The 21,029-nt window shown below is 41.3% G+C and overlaps 1 protein-coding gene across 1 annotated transcript; it reads right to left on the reverse strand.

The window, feature by feature from the left end:
- Window positions 1-8,926: 8,926 nt before the first annotated feature.
- On the reverse strand, window positions 8,927-11,493 carry LOC140007236 (uncharacterized). The gene is made up of 4 exons (XM_072049934.1): window positions 10,596-11,493; window positions 10,102-10,397; window positions 9,087-9,870; window positions 8,927-8,958 (listed from the first exon to the last, which is right to left on the reverse strand). Exons 1-4 carry the CDS (start codon window positions 11,491-11,493, stop codon window positions 8,927-8,929), a joined length of 2,010 nt encoding a protein of 669 aa, XP_071906035.1.
- Window positions 11,494-21,029: the final 9,536 nt, after the last annotated feature.

Here is a 21,029-nt window from a genome sequence, read left to right on the forward strand (position 1 = left end):
ATTGATGAATAAAATGGTCCAATGGAGGGAATTGAATTGACAGCTTATTTGAAAATCAATCTATCCACTGGAAGTTTCAAAAATTTATTGTGATGCATTAGTCTATGAGCCTTCTAAAATCAAATTTTGGCCTCAATTTATTTATCGTCTCAATAGTGAGGAATTACTTGTGAATTTCTTCAAATTAATGTCCTTTAAGCAAGGGATTTTTATCAATTTTGATAAAATGGCCAAAAGGTGATTATTAGACGCTCATATTCCAAAGATCGCTCTTGAAAATGATCGGATCCTACCTTACCTCGTGCACTACCCCTTCGGATGGTACAAAATGTAAACGTGCAAGTCTCCTTGGATTAAGTATCCGAGACACGAGGTGGTTTATTCCTAACACGGGATCCCCTAAATGGCATTCCTTTTCTAGGGTTTTTGCATGATGCCAGTTTATTAAAGCGGTAAAATATGCAATTCGAAATGAAACGTGACCTAAGGAACCCTTTATTTGCCAGGGTAGGCCTAAAATGGTATGGCATTATTAATTTATGAACGAAATATACCACAATTTTTTTAAACGTGCGATAGCCTATCTATAAGGGTAGGTCCTAAAAGAGGATCATGCCAGACCTCTTATTTCCTAATGTTTGTTAATGCAAAAGACAAGAGACAAGGAAACATCAGTTCAACACATAATCACATAACACATTGGACAATTAGATGATATAAAAAACAACAAAAATAAATAAGGAAAGAGGGGTAGGATCCCTCCCCTCGTGCCTAGTGTCCTTAATAGGGTAAGGTCGACTCTACCCTAGGCAATTCTAATATGGATGCATGAGGTTTGGCTCACTAATGCATCTAGACTCAATAAGGCTTCGGCTCCCAAGCCTTTAGACCTAAAGGCAAAGGGTCATCACTCCCAAGGCCTTCGATCGGTGGCTCGAGTGATCCCTTAGGTAGCGCTATGGGCGCAGAGCACACCATCCGCCTACCCAAGGCAATCGATCCTAATCCTACAAGGAGGTGTGGGAAACGCCCACGAAAAAGAGAAAAATAGGGTGACTAAAACTACGTATGCACGTATGAAGTGCTTCGTTTGGAGGGGAGGGATCGAGAACCAACGCGAGGCTCTAGGGTCAAATTTCCCCCACCCAAATGCAATGCAAAGCGCGGGATCACATAAATAAACCATCCATCCATCCAAACAATCGTACGCAAATGTGTGAGGGAGTGAGTTGATACGCGCGAAATGCAAAAATCCTAAAAAGGAGAAATGCAACCCTAAACATCCAAATGTGATATATGAAAGGGTTAAAAGAAGAAAAAGATTGACTAAATCAAATTTGCTCTGACTCTCAAAATCCCCAGTGGAGTCGCCAACTGTCGCGCCCCATTTTTTATAAGAAAAATAAATGGTTTTAAAAAGTGAATTTTTGATTTGAAAAAGAAAATGAAAAATATGGGTCTAAATGGGACATGAAAATGTGACGATTTGACCCAAAATATAGTTTAAAAAGGGTTTATTGAATGAAAAATGGAGTCGCCACTTGGTATAGAGTTAAGGTGTACCAAGTCACCTAAAATGAGTTTTCAAAGGAAAAAGTGGAAAAACCCCTTTTAAACGACTCCTAGTCTACGTAAATCAAAGAAAAAGGTTCGGGAGTCACATTTGACGAAGGGGAAGGCAAGGATGAAATCCAATGCACCCCTTCGACCTAGCCAAGGCTAGTTGCGTGATTTAGTCAAAGATTTTCTTATTTTAACCAAAGAATTTATAACATTTGGAATGTACTATATGAATGCGAACCCTAAACCTAGGAGGGTATCGGGGGGTCAAAATGTATCTTCAAATCTTATTTGGTACCAATCACATTAATTGTGACACCCAATAAAGACTCTTCGAAGAAGTCACGAATAATGCAAGTCATGAGACTAGAAAGAAAGAAAAGGAAAATAAGAGTAATTATACAAATATACATGGCCTAAAGGAATGCATCATATCGGGTGCGGGGAACTAATGTTCGTGACTCCAATGTTCCCTTTAATAGAGGGAATACAAGCGTGCTAAGGCTAAAGAGCCAAACTCGTTCATATCCCATACCCAAGGGGTTATCCTTAATCTAATCAAGCAAAATGTACTAATCTACCCCTAATTTCCTAAATGAGATGCAAATCTAAATGTTATATATACATAGGGGTAAGGGATATTTTATTAGGGGAAATATTATGTAAAAATGATAAAGATCCTAAAAAATGAAAAAATATGCATGAAGTGTAATGTAATCATACAAACAAGATCTAGCGAAGGAGGTCCCTAAGGGTCTAGCATTAGACTAGCCCATATCTATGAATTCCTACTAGCATTAGACTAGTGGAGAATCAGAATGAAGGGCCACAACTAGCGTTGGACTAGTGTGGTGACGGGAAAATGACCACAACTAGCGTTGGACTAGTGTGGTGACGTCACACATTCATTACAATCAAATAAATCATGTAAAGCCTAATAAAGCAAATAAACACATAAATCACATATAGCACATAACACATAAGCATGGTATCTAGATGCAAGGCCCTAAGAAAGCGATAAACACATAGGCACACACAAACACATAGCACATAAGCCCTATCTATTACAAAGGGGGATGCCTACTACAATCTAAAGGGGAAACGGAATATAATAAATAAAATAAATACCTAACTATTACAAATTTGGCATTCAAGTGCCTTCAAATGACTTGCTAATTAAAAGACGAAAAGAAAGCGAAATAGGCAATTAAACAGAAAATGAAAAGCGAATTAAAGCATGCATATTCACACATAACACGTAGGAGCACGTAGGAAGAATAAACTCAAAGAGATAGAGGTTACCTCCCTTGCAATGGTAATGAAATGAAGGAAATATTAGCTTCAAAACAATAAAAGGGTCAAGGTACCACTTTAATTGAGAAAAATTAAAAGAAATGTGCAAATACAAAGCTCACTTGATCATAAGGCCCCTAAAATCATGAATTAAGTGCAATGGAAACAAAGCATGGTAGTTAATTGAAGCAAACAAGCCATAAAGTTGTAAAATTAAAACTGCCAAGGACTAAATTGAGGACATTATTCAATTGGTTGGGTCATAGTGAAATGAAAGGAAACTTGGAAGGCCAAAGTCCAATTTTTGGAAACATTCTCATGCAAATTCATGCAAAGTGACGTGAGAAAACTTCTGCAATAAAAAACAAACAAATGAATTGCTTCAACTTTTCTGTAACTTCAGCAAATTTCTTTTCCCGCAACCATGCTCATGCCATTTCCTTATTCAATTTAAATGCATTCATGCAAGCAAACCAAGAAGAAACATGCTGGAATTATTATCTAAACAAAACACCATAGCTTGGGACCGAAAAGGAATGACAATCAAAAGAGCAAGACCATAAAAAGTTTTATTCGGCCAACTTAGATACATTTTCCAGCAAACATTTGGACATGATTCAAGTGCCCTTCAAACCCAAACGCCCAAACTCAACACCGAACCTTCCATTTCCTTCCTTCAACACAAGATTAAACATGAAACTGAAGTGCAAAAACTCAACTAGCAACTAAAGAGAAGAAAAAACACAGCATAGAAAAATGCAGCAGCCTTTTCCTTGCTGCGTTTTTGAAGGGAACAACTCCTAAATACTTGGCAATTTCAACAATATCATACCATGAGCTTCCAACAAACTTTCGGACTCAAAATGCATCAGAAATGATCTACATTCATGCTAAACTCTGACCCAAACAAAGCAAATGAAACTGATGATTTTTATTACTGAATTCTCAAACACGCCTATGCTTCATTTTGTAGAAAGGAAAACAGGAACTAAAATCTTACTTAATGCTCACCAAACCAAAATTTCTCAAACAAACTCTTGAGTAATCCTCAGGATTACACAGAAACGCAAGGAAAACAACTACTAGAACAAATGCGAACCAGAGAAAAACCAGTTGCAAAACATCAAAACATTTCTGCATTTTCCTATTGCAGCCATTGCCGCAAACTCCCTTGATGCTTTGGAGTATTAACAAGTTCATGCACCAGTCATTGACAACTCCAGAAAGGAAACCTTAATCTAAAACCAGATAAACGGCAACATTCAGTATCCAAACCATACAAAACTTAAATTGAGATCATGAAATTCTCATGTCTAAACACGAAATCATGCAGATTCGATTCAGAGAAAGTTGCTGCAATTTTTCCAGCCACGATTCTATGCAATCGCTATGTTCATCAAGTGTAAATTTTTCATCCGAACACAGCTAACATCTCAACCGAACATCAAAGGCATGATCTTGAACAATAAAAAAAAACGCAGAGATTTATTATTCAAGCAGACAAGTTCTCGGCAAAAAAAAAAAAAAAATCTGCAATCTTCGGGGTTTCATCCTTTCATTACTAAACATATAAGTTATGCAAATCAGTTTCTAAACTAGTAAACTGTGCAACCTATACCCTTTACTGCTAAAATCCATCACCAACCTTGCGAAAAGCACAAGCAAAACAGCAGCCACGGAAACATCAAAAAGATACCAAACACAATAAAGCTCATGAAGCCGAACCCGCAGCTAAAAATGTCTCAAGATTCATGTCCCATCGAATTGTAATCTCATGAAAGGGATTCGCCAAAGCAATAAAGGAGGAAACTATGGTTACCTGAGAGTATTCTGAACCCGGACGGACGCAAGGAGTAGCAAGAAAGCTGTGTAGCATGGAGCCGAAGGAATTTCGTCGCCGCAAAAGGAAAACGCTGACGAACCCGCGACTTGGAGCTTCAATTTGGCCCTTTTAGAATTGTCACCCCCTTTCCTCTAGCCCAAGCTTTTCTTTTCTACCCGAAGCCTCTTAGCAGCTTTTTCTTGCTCGCTTTTCTTCCCTTAGTTTCCCGTTTCTCTCGCCCTGCCCCCTGCCCCCTCTCTCCTTTTTCCTTTCCGGCAGCTCTCCTCTCTCACCCCTCAGCCGTCACTTTCCTTCTTTCTTCTTCTCTTCTTTTTTCCTTGCCCGTTCTTTTTTCCAGCCGCCACTTGATCTCTCTGCTGCCCTCCAGACCCTAGCCGCCCTTAGTTTTTCTCTCTCCATTCAGCCGTCCAAACCTTCCCCTCTGTCTTTTTCCTTTTATATCAGCTGCCCCTCCAAAAACCTCATCTCAATGGTTGATAAACGTCCTCAGTTCACCTCCTTTCTTTAGCCATCCGATCGGCCTTTCCCTTCACGCATGCTTTCTGTAAAAAATATGATACAAAGAAAGAGTTTTGATCTTATGTGGCTCACGGTGCATGAGCTCGCCACCCTTTTCATTTTGTTTTAATTAATAATAAACAAAAGAAAAATAAAATAACTAATTAAGAAATGTGACAGCCCCACCTTCCCCTAAGGCGTACCAAAGGAGTTAGCGGACTGCCTGCCCAGCTCTCGCCAGGACTACTAAAACGGTCAAACACTAACTCAAGTCGTTCGGGAAAATATTGGCGCGCTTAATCAACCCAATAAATGAGAAACGGGAAAACAAAAGGCAAAACGTAAAGCGAATAGTGGCTGCCACGTCACAATCCGCCAAGATCCCATTGATTACAAGAAATTTCCAACAATCACTGAAAAGAGTATATACAAGCCAAGTACAATCCATTGGATAGGAATACACCCTATTACAAACCACTTTTGTATGGTTACAAGCCAAAAGAAAGCATTTAAATCCAAGTACAACAAAGGTTCCAACTATTGAGGAGTTATACAAAATCTCTCGACTAGCTCCACTCAACTTACTCATCACAGTCAAAAGTCCAAAAGATAATTCCCTGTAAGGAAAACAAAGTTCACGAAGTGAGCTTTCGCCCAATGAGGTACAGTCACGTACATATACCCAGATCACATAAACTCAAGAGCATTCAGTCCAAATACGTTCGTCAAGTAAGTAAAAGCAATAACACCCAAATGTAAGGAATAAAAGGATACGGATGGCTCTCAAGAGCCCTTTTCCTCTTTTGCCATACTTGATCTCATCTCATTGACTCTCCGTCAATGTATACCAGGTAATCATGACCGTAGACCCCTCTTTACTCCAATTATCCGTCCACCTCACTTTCCCCTTACCGGGCCCGAACACCACACAGTACAGAATATCCAACACAACCACAAGCACCCAAACACTTCATAAGGCATTCAATATACTTCATTAGGGTCACAATACCCCTCAATACTAGCCAATTAGAAGCTCAACAATCAACCATAGCAAAGCCCCAATTGAAACCCTAAATCTGAAATTTTCCGCACAAGCGGCAATTTTCCGCAATTAACTACAATTAACGCACAAGTGAGCTATAAAACACCATTTGGAACCACCAAATCAAACCCAATCATATCCATCATATGAAACCAGAAAAATTCCAAGAAAAATCAGAAAATTAGGAAACTTCACTCCAATCCACCAAATCTTCCGTACAATCACGTATATAGCTACTATAAGGCACCATTTGGCCAAAATTAGAAACAAAAGATGAGTTCCAAGCAATATACCTTAGTTCTTCAAGAAAGGTTGAAGCTTAGAGAGTTTTCTTCCAAAACAACACCACCAAGGTCTTCAAACCCTCCTAGCAAGATGATTCTACGGACTAATTCAGGAAACAATCGGTTGATTTTCAAGATTGAGCAAGGATTTGGAGATGAAAGGTTGAAGAATGTTTTTCCTTCTTGGCTGGAGAGGTTCGGCTATGAGGAGGTGAAGAATGAAGAGGTTTTGGTCAAATTTGGACTTTTATGTAATGACAAAGAAAGTTAGGCAAAGTTAGGTAAGCTTGGTCCAACCACATTTGGACACGTGGCACCTTGTTTTGTTTAGTGTTATCCTCTTGTCCCTCCAGAGTTAATCCATCTAGGTAACCTCTAATCATCTCCTAACACCTAGTAATGAAATCCCTTTATGAACAATTTAACCGAATTGGTCGAATTTCTCTCACTAAATGCACTAGCGGGTCCCACGTCCAAAATACGTTCCAAATTTCTCACGAACTACCTTATACTAGAAAAATGATTTTAAAACTATATTTACTGATAAAATATTGATAAAAGTAATATAGTAAAGAAAATACAAGAAAACGGTGCACAGGAATAAAAGAATAAATAAATAAATAAATTTTTTTTTTTTCTCTGGGTTCTCACATCCTCTCCCCCTTAAGAAAATTTCGCCCTCGAAATTGCTCACCTGGGTTACTAAACAGCTCAGGATATTTCTTTTGCATCTCTTCCTCCAGTTCCCAAGTTGCCTCTTCTATACCATGATTCCTCCATAAAACCTTTACTAATGGAATTTGTTTATTCCTCAGTTCCTTAATCCTTCGATCGAGTACTTGTACAGGTCTCTCTTCGTAAGTGAGTGCCTTATTTAACTCAATCTCCTCTGGTCGCACGATGTGGGTTGGGTCAGGATAGTACTTTTTCAACATCGAGACATGGAAAACGTCATGAATCCGAGCTAAACTTGGCGGCAACTCGAGTCGGTACGCTACTTTTCCAACTCGTTGAAGAATTTTGTAAGGCCCCACGAACCGTGGTTGAAGTTTCTTTCCTCTACCCGCAGTGACACTTCGTAGTGGCGTGATCTTAAGGAAGACACGGTCTCCAACTTCGAACTCCAAATCTTTCCTTCGGTTATCTGCGTAGCTCTTTTGTCGGCTTTGAGCTGTTTGGAGTCTTTGACGGATCAATTTAACCTTTTCTTGCGCATCCTCCATCCAAGGAATGGTTGTTGGATCTAGAACTTTCTTTTCCCCCACTTCATCCCAATAAATGGGCGAACGACACTTTCGTCCGTAGAGAGCTTCGTATGGTGCCATTTGAATGGACGAATGGAAACTATTATTATAGGCAAACTCTACTAAAGTCATATGTTGGCCCCAATTACCCCCAAAATCTAGAATACACGTTCGTAACATATCCTCGAGGGTTTGAATTGTTCGCTCCGACTGTCCATCCGTCTGGGGGTGATAAGTTGTACTAAGGTTAATTTTGGTCCCTAAGTGCTCCTGAAATTTTTGCCAAAACCTTGATACAAAACGAGGATCTCGGTCTGAAACTATACTCACTGGAACCCCATGTAACCTCACAATTTCATTCAGGTACAACCGAGCCAGTTTATCCAGGGAATCTTTCACATTTACAGGTAAGAAATGGGCCGATTTGGTCAACCGATCAACGATCACCCAAACGGCATCATGTCCTTTTTGAGTTCTTGGCAATCCAGAAACAAAGTCCATCGTGATATTTTCCCACTTCCATTCGGGTATCTCAAGAGGTTGTAACAGTCCAGAGGGTTTTTGGTGTTCAGCCTTGACTTGCTGGCAAATCAGACAGGTTTGGATATATTGAGCAATCTCCCTCTTCATTTTATCCCACCAGTACAACCGTCGCAAATCTTGGTACATCTTATTACTACCAGGATGGATCGTGTATTTTGATCGATGGGCTTCCTCCAAAATTTCTCTTTTCAGGTTTTCATCATTGGCCACCACTACTCGATTCCTATATCTTAAAATCCCTTCGGGACCCAAATTGAAATCAGGTAATGCTTCCTTTTCTACTTTTTCCTTCCACTTTTGTACCATCGGATCCTTCTCTTGGGCTTCTTTAATTCGATCAAGAATAGTAGAGGTTACCCGAATATTCCCAAAAGTTATTTTCTTACATCCCAATCTAGGGTTCCACTCACTAGCTGCTCCTAACATCTCCCACTCCTTGACCATCAACCCGGCTACTTGAGCCTTCCGACTTAGGGCGTCCGCTACTACGTTAGCCTTACCAGGATGGTAGTTGATCGTGCAGTCATAATCCTCTAAGAGTTCCATCCACCGACGTTGCCGCATATTCAACTCTTTTTGGGAGAACAGGTACTTAAGACTCTTATGGTCTGAATAAACCTCAAAGGTAATCCCGTAAAGATAGTGTCTCCACTTTTTCAAAGCAAAGACCACAGCAGCTAACTCCAAGTCATGGGTAGGGTAGTTTTGTTCATGGGTTTTTAGTTTCCTAGAGGCAAAGGCAATCACATTCTTATTTTGCATTAACACACACCCCAAACCTTCCTTCGAAGCATCGGTATAAACAGTGAAACTGTCCTTCCCACTAGGCAAGGCCAAAACAGGAGCTCTGGTTAACCTTCGCTTTAACTCCTGAAAACTGGTTTCACACCTAGTATCCCACACGAAACGACCGTTTTTCTTCGTCAGGTCTGTTAAAGGGCCGGCCAGTTTAGAAAAGTCTTTAATAAAGCGTCTATAGTACCCAGCCAACCCTAAGAAACTGCGAATTTCAGTGGGATTTTCTGGCCTCTTCCATTCAGCCACCGCCTCTACTTTCGCGGGGTCTACTGTAATACCTTCTTTTGAAATCACATGTCCTAAGAAAGAGATTTTCTCCAGCCAAAATTCACACTTACTAAATTTGGCGTATAGCTGATGATCTCTCAGGGTTTGTAACACTAACTTCAAATGTTGCTCATGTTCCTCACGGGTTTTAGAATAGACCAAAATGTCGTCAATGAACACGACAACGAATCGGTCCAGGTAGGGTTTGAAAACTCGATGCATCAAATCCATAAAGGCGGCAGGGGCATTGGTCAACCCGAAAGGCATGACCGCAAACTCAAAATGCCCATATCTAGAATTGAAAGCAGTTTTGGGTACATCTTCTTGCTTAATTAGCAACTGGTAGTAACCCTGTCGGAGATCTAACTTTGAAAAGACCACTGCGCCTTGTAGCTGGTCGAACAGTTCATCGATGTGGGGAAGTGGGTATTTGTTCTTAATGGTCATGTTGTTTAGTCCCCGATAGTCGATACACAGTCTTAACGTTCCATCCTTCTTCTTAACAAATAGTACCGGAGCCCCCCAAGGAGATCCACTCTCACGAATAAACCCACGCTCCAACAGGTCTTGCAACTGCAACTTCAGCTCCTTGAGTTCAGCAGGTGCCATTCGATAGGGGGTCTTAGAGATAGGTGACGCTCCTGGCAATAGGTCAATCTTAAACTCTATCTCTCTCTCCGGAGGTAAAGTTACTAATTCATCAGGAAACACATCCGGATATTCACTTACAGTAGGCACATCCTCAACCCTCAGCTTATCAGTGGGAGTATTTATAAGAAAAGCTAGAAACCCTTGGGCCCCTCTGTACAGAAATTTTCTAGCCCGAATACCCGAAATCAATGCAGATGAGGCTAAACTACCTCTTACATCTAGCCTTAAGGTCGCCTCCCCCGGTATACGAAATTCCACTACTTTTCTCTTACAATCGAGCTGTGCATCGTACTTAGCTAGCCAGTCCATACCCAATATAACGTCGTACCCCTTAATGGCCAAACTTATAAGATTCCCTAAAAGCTTTCTCTCTCCTACCCATATTTCACAATTCGCATACATCAAACCAGTAATCAAATGTTGGTTCCCCGTAGGAGTACTAACCTCTAAGTCATAAGGCAAGCTAACGGGTTTTATATCAATATCGCACATAAAATCGGGGTTAACAAAGGAATGGGTAGCACCAGGGTCTATCAAAATCCTAGCTAGACGATGGAAAACAGGGATCGTACCTTCTACAACCCCAGAGGAATCAGGGACTTGTTGTTGCTCAAGGGAGTAAACCCGAGCTGGCACCTTTGGCTTTGTCCCTTCTACCTTGGACTGTCCCGAGTTGGCCTTCGACGACTGAGTGGTTGCTCTCGCCTCCCGAGGTAACACTGGGCAGTTAGCTATTTGATGCTCTGCACTCCCGCAGCGCAAGCATCTTCTCTCCTTCCTCCAACAGTTGTCCTCAGTGTGGTTTGGTTTTCCACAAAATCCACAGGGTCCGCGTGCAACTGAGGCCGAACTTCCTTGTGAGGTGCTCTTCTGCGGGCCCCGTCCATTGTGACCACCCCTCGGCGGAGTCCCTCGTGTCATCCCCGGTTGCCTTCCTCCACCGGCTCCTCTTCCAAACTTGGGAGGGGTCCCTTTATCCCCTTGGGTCGAACTACTCGCAGAGAACCCCCGTTTTTTCACCTGAAAATTCCTTACTTGAAGCCTTGCATTTTCAACTCGCAAAGCTTTCTCCACGGCGTCACTAAAAGTGTGGATCTGGGCTACCGCCAGATCCTTTTGAATTTCCACATTGAGCCCCTGAGTAAAACGCCGAACTCTCCTTTGCTCCGTCAGAATGAGTTCAGGGGCAAACTTGGATAAACGAGTAAACTGGCTCTCGTACTCAGCCACTGATTGAGTCCCTTGGCGGAGCCTAATAAACTCGTCCTCCCTTTTTTCTTGGACTAGAGGGGGAAAGTATTTTGCGTTGAAGTCCCTCACAAAATTTACCCATGTTCTTGGGGTTTGTTCCCGGTCCCATTTCATGCGTATCACATTCCACCAAGAACGCGCGGCTCCTTCCAATTGAAAGACAGCGAAAGTAACCTGTCTCTCCTCTGAGTAGTGTAGGGCGGCAAAAATATCTATCATTTTCTCTAACCACTTTTCGGCCACGTCCGGATCTGGCCCGCCTAGAAATTTTGGCGGAGAGAACTTCTGAAATCTCTCCAGGGCCCGATCTTCACTTTCCACTACATGGCCAGGGTTCCCAGGTTGCTGGATAGGAGGTTGGCCCTGCTGTTGCACTACGTGGGCTAACAGGTCAGTCATTTGCTGCATAGCAGCGGCTATCTGGGCATTAGGGTCAACCCTAGGTTCAGGGTTTGGTTCAGTTGAGGTATCCCTAATACCCTCGTCAGTTGTGGGTTGCCTAACCCCGCGGCCACGGCCTCGTCCACTACGAGTGCCTTCCATTCTCTAGGTCACTCTAAAATCGAGGCACAAACTAATATCAAAAGGCATATCAATATAGTCATATAAGCATGAACAAAATTAAAAGTAAACACCACATAAGGCACGTATACACATAGCACATTTATACATGGAACACATAACTGTGTCAAACAGTCATACATAAGCAGTCAAGCAAATATATACAAAGTACTCCCGTGAAGCCAAAAGAGGGTCTGCCAAAATACACTATACAACCTAGGTCTCAAAAGTACAAAACAACTAACCAAAGCTTTTCCTAGGTATCCCTCACACGGGATCAAAATAAGGCTCAAAACCCTAATCTAGTCCTCGACGGAGCCAACCGACTCCCCCCCAGAGCTAGAGCTAGGGCTAGGGCTAGGGGCGCCTCCCTGACCTGGAGCTCCGCCACCTGGAGCTCCCCCTGGCGCATTGGCGCCAATCACCTCCTGGATCAGCGCCCCACACTCATCGATAATCGCGCCGGATCGGTCTCTCACCTCCCGGACTACGCGAGTAAGGCGGTCGTTAACCACCTGCAACTGCTCTCGCAGAGCGTCCGTCCTCTCCTGCTCCATGGCCACGTCCCCCTGGAGCTCTCCAATCCTATCGGCCTGCATCCGCATGATGCCTCTAAGCCTAAGGGTCTCAGTGCGCTCCCTGGCGGCGTCACATCTCAGCCTCCGCCACTCGACAAGTACCGCCTCAACCACGTGGTCCGCGTAGGAGTAAAACTGGCAACGCCTACAGCGGCGGGTCCGACTAGCGGTATACCACAGCCGGATCGGACCTCCGGGTCTCTCCTGATAATCGATGACTCGGGGGCGCCTCTGAGGTGGCTCGCCTCCGCCTGCACCACTGGTACCGGCCATAACCTACAAAGATAGCAAAGGTTTATAGCTTAAACAATATTTCACACTTCATGGTGTCTAAACACAAACCCCAAGAGTTCTAAGAAACAGGTTTCTGGTTCGCCCAGGTTATTTCTAGCCTAGGCTCTGATACCACTTGTGACAGCCCCACCTTCCCCTAAGGCGTACCAAAGGAGTTAGCGGACTGCCTGCCCAGCTCTCGCCAGGACTACTAAAACGGTCAAACACTAACTCAAGTCGTTCGGGAAAATATTGGCGCGCTTAATCAACCCAATAAATGAGAAACGGGAAAACAAAAGGCAAAACGTAAAGCGAATAGTGGCTGCCACGTCACAATCCGCCAAGATCCCATTGATTACAAGAAATTTCCAACAATCACTGAAAAGAGTATATACAAGCCAAGTACAATCCATTGGATAGGAATACACCCTATTACAAACCACTTTTGTATGGTTACAAGCCAAAAGAAAGCATTTAAATCCAAGTACAACAAAGGTTCCAACTATTGAGGAGTTATACAAAATCTCTCGACTAGCTCCACTCAACTTACTCATCACAGTCAAAAGTCCAAAAGATAATTCCCTGTAAGGAAAACAAAGTTCACGAAGTGAGCTTTCGCCCAATGAGGTACAGTCACGTACATATACCCAGATCACATAAACTCAAGAGCATTCAGTCCAAATACGTTCGTCAAGTAAGTAAAAGCAATAACACCCAAATGTAAGGAATAAAAGGATACGGATGGCTCTCAAGAGCCCTTTTCCTCTTTTGCCATACTTGATCTCATCTCATTGACTCTCCGTCAATGTATACCAGGTAATCATGACCGTAGACCCCTCTTTACTCCAATTATCCGTCCACCTCACTTTCCCCTTACCGGGCCCGAACACCACACAGTACAGAATTGGTATTACTCGAGTAAACCGGAATCTAGGGTCTCATACCCAAAGATTCTCAAATACAGTCCCCATGGCTTGTCAAATGTCCCCGACCAAGTCCTTACTGGCTCGAGTCCATTGACTTCCAATGAGGTAGAGCTCAAAGTAAACAGTACAGATCCAGAGTTACATTAAGGATCGGCATCCAAGCGACACCAAATCAAACACAGTCAAGAGTATTCAAGTTATATCATAACCAAACAAGTAGGCCAGAGAGTACGAGAGTGGTAAAGTACACCCTCGCCTCACCTAGTCCAAACAATCATCACAACTAGTCCAAAACACAGAATTCAAGTACAAGAAAGCCACGGAATAACAAATATGTGAGTAGTACACTCACCAAGTCAAACAAAGAAATTTCACAAGTTTTCGCCCGACGTGAGCCTCGGATCACCGGCACGCCCTATAATAATCAAGAAAGTACAATTAAGACTCAAACACGAGTCGAATACCTTTTAATAGGAACTATTAAGGTAAAACCCAAATATAGCTTGGAAATGAAAAATACATAATATTTAGGGTTAAAAGTAGAAACAACCCTAAAATTATTCATTTCTAGTCAATCTCAACCCAACTCACAAGGATCCAATGCCCTAGACACTCGGACAGCATTTCCCCTAAAATTTCAGCTTTTCCAACCTACAAGACACCAATAAAAACCATCCAACACAACCACAAGCACCCAAACACTTCATAAGGCATTCAATATACTTCATTAGGGTCGGCAATTTTCCGCAATTAACTACAATTAACGCACAAGTGAGCTATAAAACACCATTTGGAACCACCAAATCAAACCCAATCATATCCATCATATGAAACCAGAAAAATTCCAAGAAAAATCAGAAAATTAGGAAACTTCACTCCAATCCACCAAATCTTCCGTACAATCACGTATATAGCTACTATAAGGCACCATTTGGCCAAAATTAGAAACAAAAGATGAGTTCCAAGCAATATACCTTAGTTCTTCAAGAAAGGTTGAAGCTTAGAGAGTTTTCTTCCAAAACAACACCACCAAGGTCTTCAAACCCTCCTAGCAAGATGATTCTACGGACTAATTCAGGAAACAATCGGTTGATTTTCAAGATTGAGCAAGGATTTGGAGATGAAAGGTTGAAGAATGTTTTTCCTTCTTGGCTGGAGAGGTTCGGCTATGAGGAGGTGAAGAATGAAGAGGTTTTGGTCAAATTTGGACTTTTATGTAATGACAAAGAAAGTTAGGCAAAGTTAGGTAAGCTTGGTCCAACCACATTTGGACACGTGGCACCTTGTTTTGTTTAGTGTTATCCTCTTGTCCCTCCAGAGTTAATCCATCTAGGTAACCTCTAATCATCTCCTAACACCTAGTAATGAAATCCCTTTATGAACAATTTAACCGAATTGGTCGAATTTCTCTCACTAAATGCACTAGCGGGTCCCACGTCCAAAATACGTTCCAAATTTCTCACGAACTACCTTATACTAGAAAAATGATTTTAAAACTATATTTACTGATAAAATATTGATAAAAGTAATATAGTAAAGAAAATACAAGAAAACGGTGCACAGGAATAAAAGAATAAATAAATAAATAAAATTTTTTTTTTTCTCTGGGTTCTCACACTGCTGCCCTGTTTCTACCCGAACATGCTAATCAGCTTTTGTAATTGGTTAGTTTGACCAGGATTACTACTGATTTGGTTGCTGATGTCTTCTTAAGAATTATAGCCTTGTATCTTAGCTTTCAAATGGCTTTGGAATTACCTGAATTGGAGTTGTGTGTGCTGAGACATGAGTGAATAAAGCAGGACTGCTAGTTGATTTCTGCAGTGAATCTCGAACTGGAAAATCTGGAATTGTTTTGGTAAATTTGACCTAGTTAGGGTGAGAACTGGACTGAGTAGTCTTCATGGAAGTTGTAGGTCTTTGTCTTAGCTTTTCAACGCCTCCAAGAACACTCAAAAGGGACTTTGGTAGCCTGAGATATGGCCATTTAAATGTAGTATGGTTAATTAGCCGATTAGTTGGAACCTGGTTCTGTGAACTGGGAATTTGATTAGGTTACACTGGAAATTTGTCCAAGTGATCTTCATGAAAGTTGTAGGAATTCATCTTAGCTTTGAAATAGTATAAGTTGCACCCCAATCCGATAAGCGTAGCTCCGGTTGTGTCCGTTACGCAAACTCTATCAAATCTGTCTCTTGTTGTTAGTTGATTTTTTTCCTTGTATTGTCTTGAGCCTATTGGACGGCTATTGAAGTTAGATTGTTGTGTGTGTACCTTTGGGTTTAAATGAGAAAAATAATGAAGCCAAAATGGCTGAAAAATTAGGTAAACACAAAGGGCATACTGCCCAAATTTACGCTCGAGAACTAGAAAACTATACTTGCAACTTGAGTAAGGGTTAAGAGTGAATATCACTTGAACCATATAGGATAGTTGCATCTTCTTTTACCGAGGCATATAAGTAAGGACTTGGCCGAACTTATACCCTTGAGAGATAAAATAATAACTGCTCGAAGTACGTTTTCTTTATCACTTCGACTTAAATGGAGATTTCAAAGTTTTACGAGCAAGCATAAGTTTTACAAATATTTTACTCCTAGCCTTGGTTTAAATGTACTCTTTTCACTTCCAAAACTATACTTATACTTTGTACTAGTAGTTATTCAGATTTTCTTTCGTTCACTTAAACTTTGGGGGGGTTTAACTATAATATTTTCTCTTGGCTATTATTAGGGTTTCTTGGCGATTGAGAGTGTTATCCGGGAGGATACTTTGGACATTATTTTGCTTAACTAGGTGAGTGTTCCTTGTTTGTTATATTTCCTTGACTTATTGGCTTGTTATTGTTGATTGGTAATGTGTTAAGTGCTTTCAATGATTGCTTAAAATGAGTTTTCTAGGCGAGTGTGTACTTTATTGCACTCGACCTAAATGAATGTGAAATTTTCAATGATTAAATGATTAAATGCTAGTTGCGCATTAATGTAAGCCGTTTGGCTGAACTGGGCCCTTGCCCTTCGTTGCTGATCGATTCGAGCCAGAAGCGGACTTGGTCGGCCGATTTAGTGACCCTGGGTGAACGTTTGGTATACTCGAGTATTACCTTGTTGTCGGGTGGAGCCTAGCCAATGTCCAGGAGGGGATGAATGAAATGAACGAACGAATGTCAATGCAAACGAGGATTTTACTTACCGAAAATGTATTTTAAATGATTGAGGATAAGGGGAATGACAGGAGAATGAATGAACGAACAAACGAGTGAATGGCTCCCTGTGAGCCGTATCCTTATAATGAATGTGTTTATCGCTTTATTTTGTATTTGTATCTTGAATTATTGGTTATATGTAATGAATGCTTTGAACCTCTTGTTGCCTATGTGTTCGGAACCTCACTGAGCTTTTAGCTCACCCCTTTAGTTTTGTTTTCCTTAACAGGGGGATGCGAGCAAGGACGAGAGCCCAGTGTAGGTTAGCCTAGTCTAGTTTTTTTGTTTTGTAATGGTTCTCGCCCTAGTGCTTGGCACGGGCTGGATGAATGACGAATTGAGAACTTTTGTATATTCGATAATTGTACTTCCTTTTGAGATAGAAATGTATATAAGTTTCGCTTTAAGTTTTGGATTGTTATTTCGTTTGATCTGGTGGTTTTATTTTGGATTTGATTGAGGTTCGACTGAGTCCCAGCGAGAGTTGGGCAGGCGGTCCGCCAAACCCTCTGGTTCGCCTTAGGGGGAGGTGGGGCCGTCACAGTTGGTATCAGAGCTTGCTTCGCGTGGTCTCTACGCGGAGTGAGCCTGGACTAAGTGGTGAACAAGTATAAAGGCTAAGTGCTCGTTCGAGCATAAGTTATGAATTGTGAGTGTTATAGGCTTTAAATCTTTCTCATGGTATCTGAGGACCATAAATAGGTATGTCGGGTAGGAATTTCGATTGTAGATGGTTTACTCTTGGGACTGACCAGCTCGAGAGGTGAATTATCTTATTTCGGATTCTTGTGCCTGAGTACTCCAGAGTTGAGACGGTACTAAGTACTTGAGATTTGCATTTTGGGAATATGAACAGGCTTTGTCTGGCTATAATAAGTATAAGAGGTTAATGGACATCGAGTCAGATAGAAAGTGATGTGAGAGACCGGATGGGGTTATTCTAACTGGGTGTGGGACGATATATCCCTTTTCTTTTGATTCGCCCGTATATTGTCATTACATGCCGTCAGTTGTGTATTTGTGTATATGAATATCTGTCTGACTTGAGACGTATTTGTATATTTGATTATTTGTTTACTTGATATGTTTATGTGGTGTGTTATGTGTGTATATGTTTATTTGGGTATTTGGCGCCCTAAATTTTAGTTACTTTAGTCACCTTATTGCGTTTATTCATTAAATTATTTAAAAAAAAAGAGAGAGGGGAAAATATATATGGAGGGAAGACGTAGTCGAGGACGAGGTCGTGGCCGTGGGACTGAGCGAGTCCAGGAGCTAAGAGAAGAAAGGGAAATCAGAGTTGAACAAGAGCAAGGACCAAGGGTCGAAGCCGGTGACCAAATGGCGACGGCAATGCAACAGATGACGAATATTTTGGCACGACTGGTGGATCAACAAGGCCAAATGGCCGTGAATCAACCGCAGAACCCTGAAATCGGAGAAGACAAGGCTCTTGAAAGGTTCCAGAAGTTTGCTCCTCCAAAATTCCTTGGAGGGCCCGATCCGGACGTAACTGAACAATGGGTAGAAACCATGGTTAACATCTTCACAGCTCTAAACTACACTGAGCAAAGGCAAGTGAACTTTGCAGTGTTCCAATTTGAAGGACCGGCCCGAGCATGGTGGAACGTGATTAGAGCAAAGTGGGAAAGAGAACAGACCATATGGACATGGGCGAATTTCATAAGGGAATTTAACGAGAAGTACCTCCCTCCTTTAGTCCAAGAAAGGAGAGAGGAGGAGTTTATTGGGTTACGCCAGGGAATGCTAAGTGTGGCCGAATATGAAATGAAATTGACAAGACTATCCAAGTTTGCTTCTGAATTGGTGGCCACAGAGCGGCGAAGAGTAAGACGGTTCATACAGGGATTAAATTTGGAAATCCAAGAAGCATTAGCTACGGTACAAGTGAATACGTTTATGGAGGCTTTTGAGAAAGCTCAACGAATTGAGAATGCAAAGGCACAAGTAAAAGCCGCCCAAACTCGGAAAAGAGGTGCATCTGGTAATGTATCTGAGGAACTGAGTGAATTGATAGCACCTCCTAAAGTGCAAAAGGTGAACTCTTTACCCCGCCCACCATGGACCTTAGGGGCGTTAGATGAACGATCTACAAAAAGAAGTCAAGTAGGCCATGGGGAGATTTCTCAAAAAAGCCATCAAGTGGCTTCTTCCTTGACTTGTGGCTACTGTGGAAAGGCCAATCACACTGAGAGTGATTGTTGGAAGAAAGGGCGGAAGTGTTTGATTTGCGGAAGTGGTGACCACCAGGTTAGCAACTGTCCGAGGAAACGGTCATGTGAAGGTAGTACTCAGCAACTGGAGGGCACTAAACCAAAATCAGCGAATGAAAAAGGGAACCAAACAAAAGTACCGGCAAGGGTATATGCCTTAGACAACCAACAAGCTCCTGAGCCATCTAAAGGTAAAAATTTCGAGGACGAAATTTCTTGAGGGGAAGAGGGTGTGAGGACTTGCAAATTCCTTATATTTTCTTGAAAATTTCCTTTTATTTGAAAATTATTTGAAAAATATTGTTCTATACCATCTTACTACTCAATCACCCTAGAAAAAAAATGCCAATGATCATAGGAAATTAGGGTTTTCCTTTCCGATTTCAAATCGAAGTGAAATAGGGTTTTCGTGTATCCGTAATGTAATTATCCGGTATGGAGTGAGGATCAAATTTGGTGCTCAAGAGTGACTTTTAGGTGAGAAATAATTTGTGATTAGAAGCTATGATATAAAGTTAGTGAATAGGAAGTAAAAACCCTAATACGTGTAATTTAAGGAAAATGGTTAGAACTGACGAGTACCGTTCGTTACCGAGTGAGTGCACCAATTAAACCCTACTTTATTTCTTTAATCTCCTCATTTTATTTTGACTAATTAGCCCTCAAAATATCTTATACATGAGTCACCAAGGTGGGCCAAAGGAAGAAGGAAGAAAACTCTAGAAAGGACACATGTCAAGCCCTTATTGGAAGGAGCTTTGACTAATTTGTATCAACCATCATAAAACAAGAATTTAACCAAATCTTCTCCATTTCTTCACCACCTTGGCTGAAAATAGAGAGAGAAAAAGGGGAGAGAAACTTCATCTTCAACAACTAAATTTCTTGCTTAATCTTAAATTCCAACCATAAATCTTGTGAATCACTTCACAAAAACTACTCTTTAGGGAAGATTAGAGCTTTGTATGGCAAGATTTTGAAGGAAAGGTTGTGGTCTTCTCCTACAAGCATCCCAGGAAGGTATCATGGCTTTTGACCCTTTTCTTTCTCCCAATTTTGGTTAAATATGGCTAGAAGCTTTTAATTTTGAGTTACAACGGTTAATTAGTGAGTTTTGTTGGAGTTGGGGGCATGATTAGCTAGGGTTTCATTTTCAGCTTTGATTATGATCATATATCCTTTAATTGATGTTATGAAGTTGCTAGTTGGAGGTTTTGATGATTTATACCTAACAAACATGAAATTCTAGCAACAAAGTTCTAATTCCAGGTTTAAATTCTCACATACACCATTCTGCCCGTTTTTGTTTCATCATGATAGAGGCCGAATTAGCCTTAGTTTAAAACATGAAAGTTGTAGATAATGATGTTTATAGTTGCCTACAAAATTTCAGCCCAATCGGAGCAACGTATCCTGTGAAAAGACCAAAATACCCCTGCTGCCCTGTTTCTACCCGAACATGCTAATCAGCTTTTGTAATTGGTTAGTTTGACCAGGATTACTACTGATTTGGTTGCTGATGTCTTCTTAAGAATTATAGCCTTGTATCTTAGCTTTCAAATGGCTTTGGAATTACCTGAATTGGAGTTGTGTGTGCTGAGACATGAGTGAATAAAGCAGGACTGCTAGTTGATTTCTGCAGTGAATCTCGAACTGGAAAATCTGGAATTGTTTTGGTAAATTTGACCTAGTTAGGGTGAGAACTGGACTGAGTAGTCTTCATGGAAGTTGTAGGTCTTTGTCTTAGCTTTTCAACGCCTCCAAGAACACTCAAAAGGGACTTTGGTAGCCTGAGATATGGCCATTTAAATGTAGTATGGTTAATTAGCCGATTAGTTGGAACCTGGTTCTGTGAACTGGGAATTTGATTAGGTTACACTGGAAATTTGTCCAAGTGATCTTCATGAAAGTTGTAGGAATTCATCTTAGCTTTGAAATAGTATAAGTTGCACCCCAATCCGATAAGCGTAGCTCCGGT

Source organism: Coffea arabica, chromosome 5c, assembly GCF_036785885.1.
Source record: "Coffea arabica cultivar ET-39 chromosome 5c, Coffea Arabica ET-39 HiFi, whole genome shotgun sequence".
Taxonomy (NCBI): domain Eukaryota; kingdom Viridiplantae; phylum Streptophyta; class Magnoliopsida; order Gentianales; family Rubiaceae; genus Coffea; species Coffea arabica.

Excerpts from the sequence above, each read along its gene's own strand:
- LOC140007236 (XM_072049934.1), bottom strand. The coding sequence starts at position 11,493 with ATGATAGATATTTTTGCCGCCCTACACTACTCAGAGGAGAGACAGGTT. Across the intron at positions 9,871-10,101 it reads GGGTTGAGGATGTGCCTACT|AAGAAGGATGGAACGTTAAG; the intron begins GTAAGTGAATAT and ends CTATTTGTTAAG. Across the intron at positions 8,959-9,086 it reads TACCGATGCTTCGAAGGAAG|TGGAGACACTATCTTTACGG; the intron begins GTTTGGGGTGTG and ends GCTTTGAAAAAG.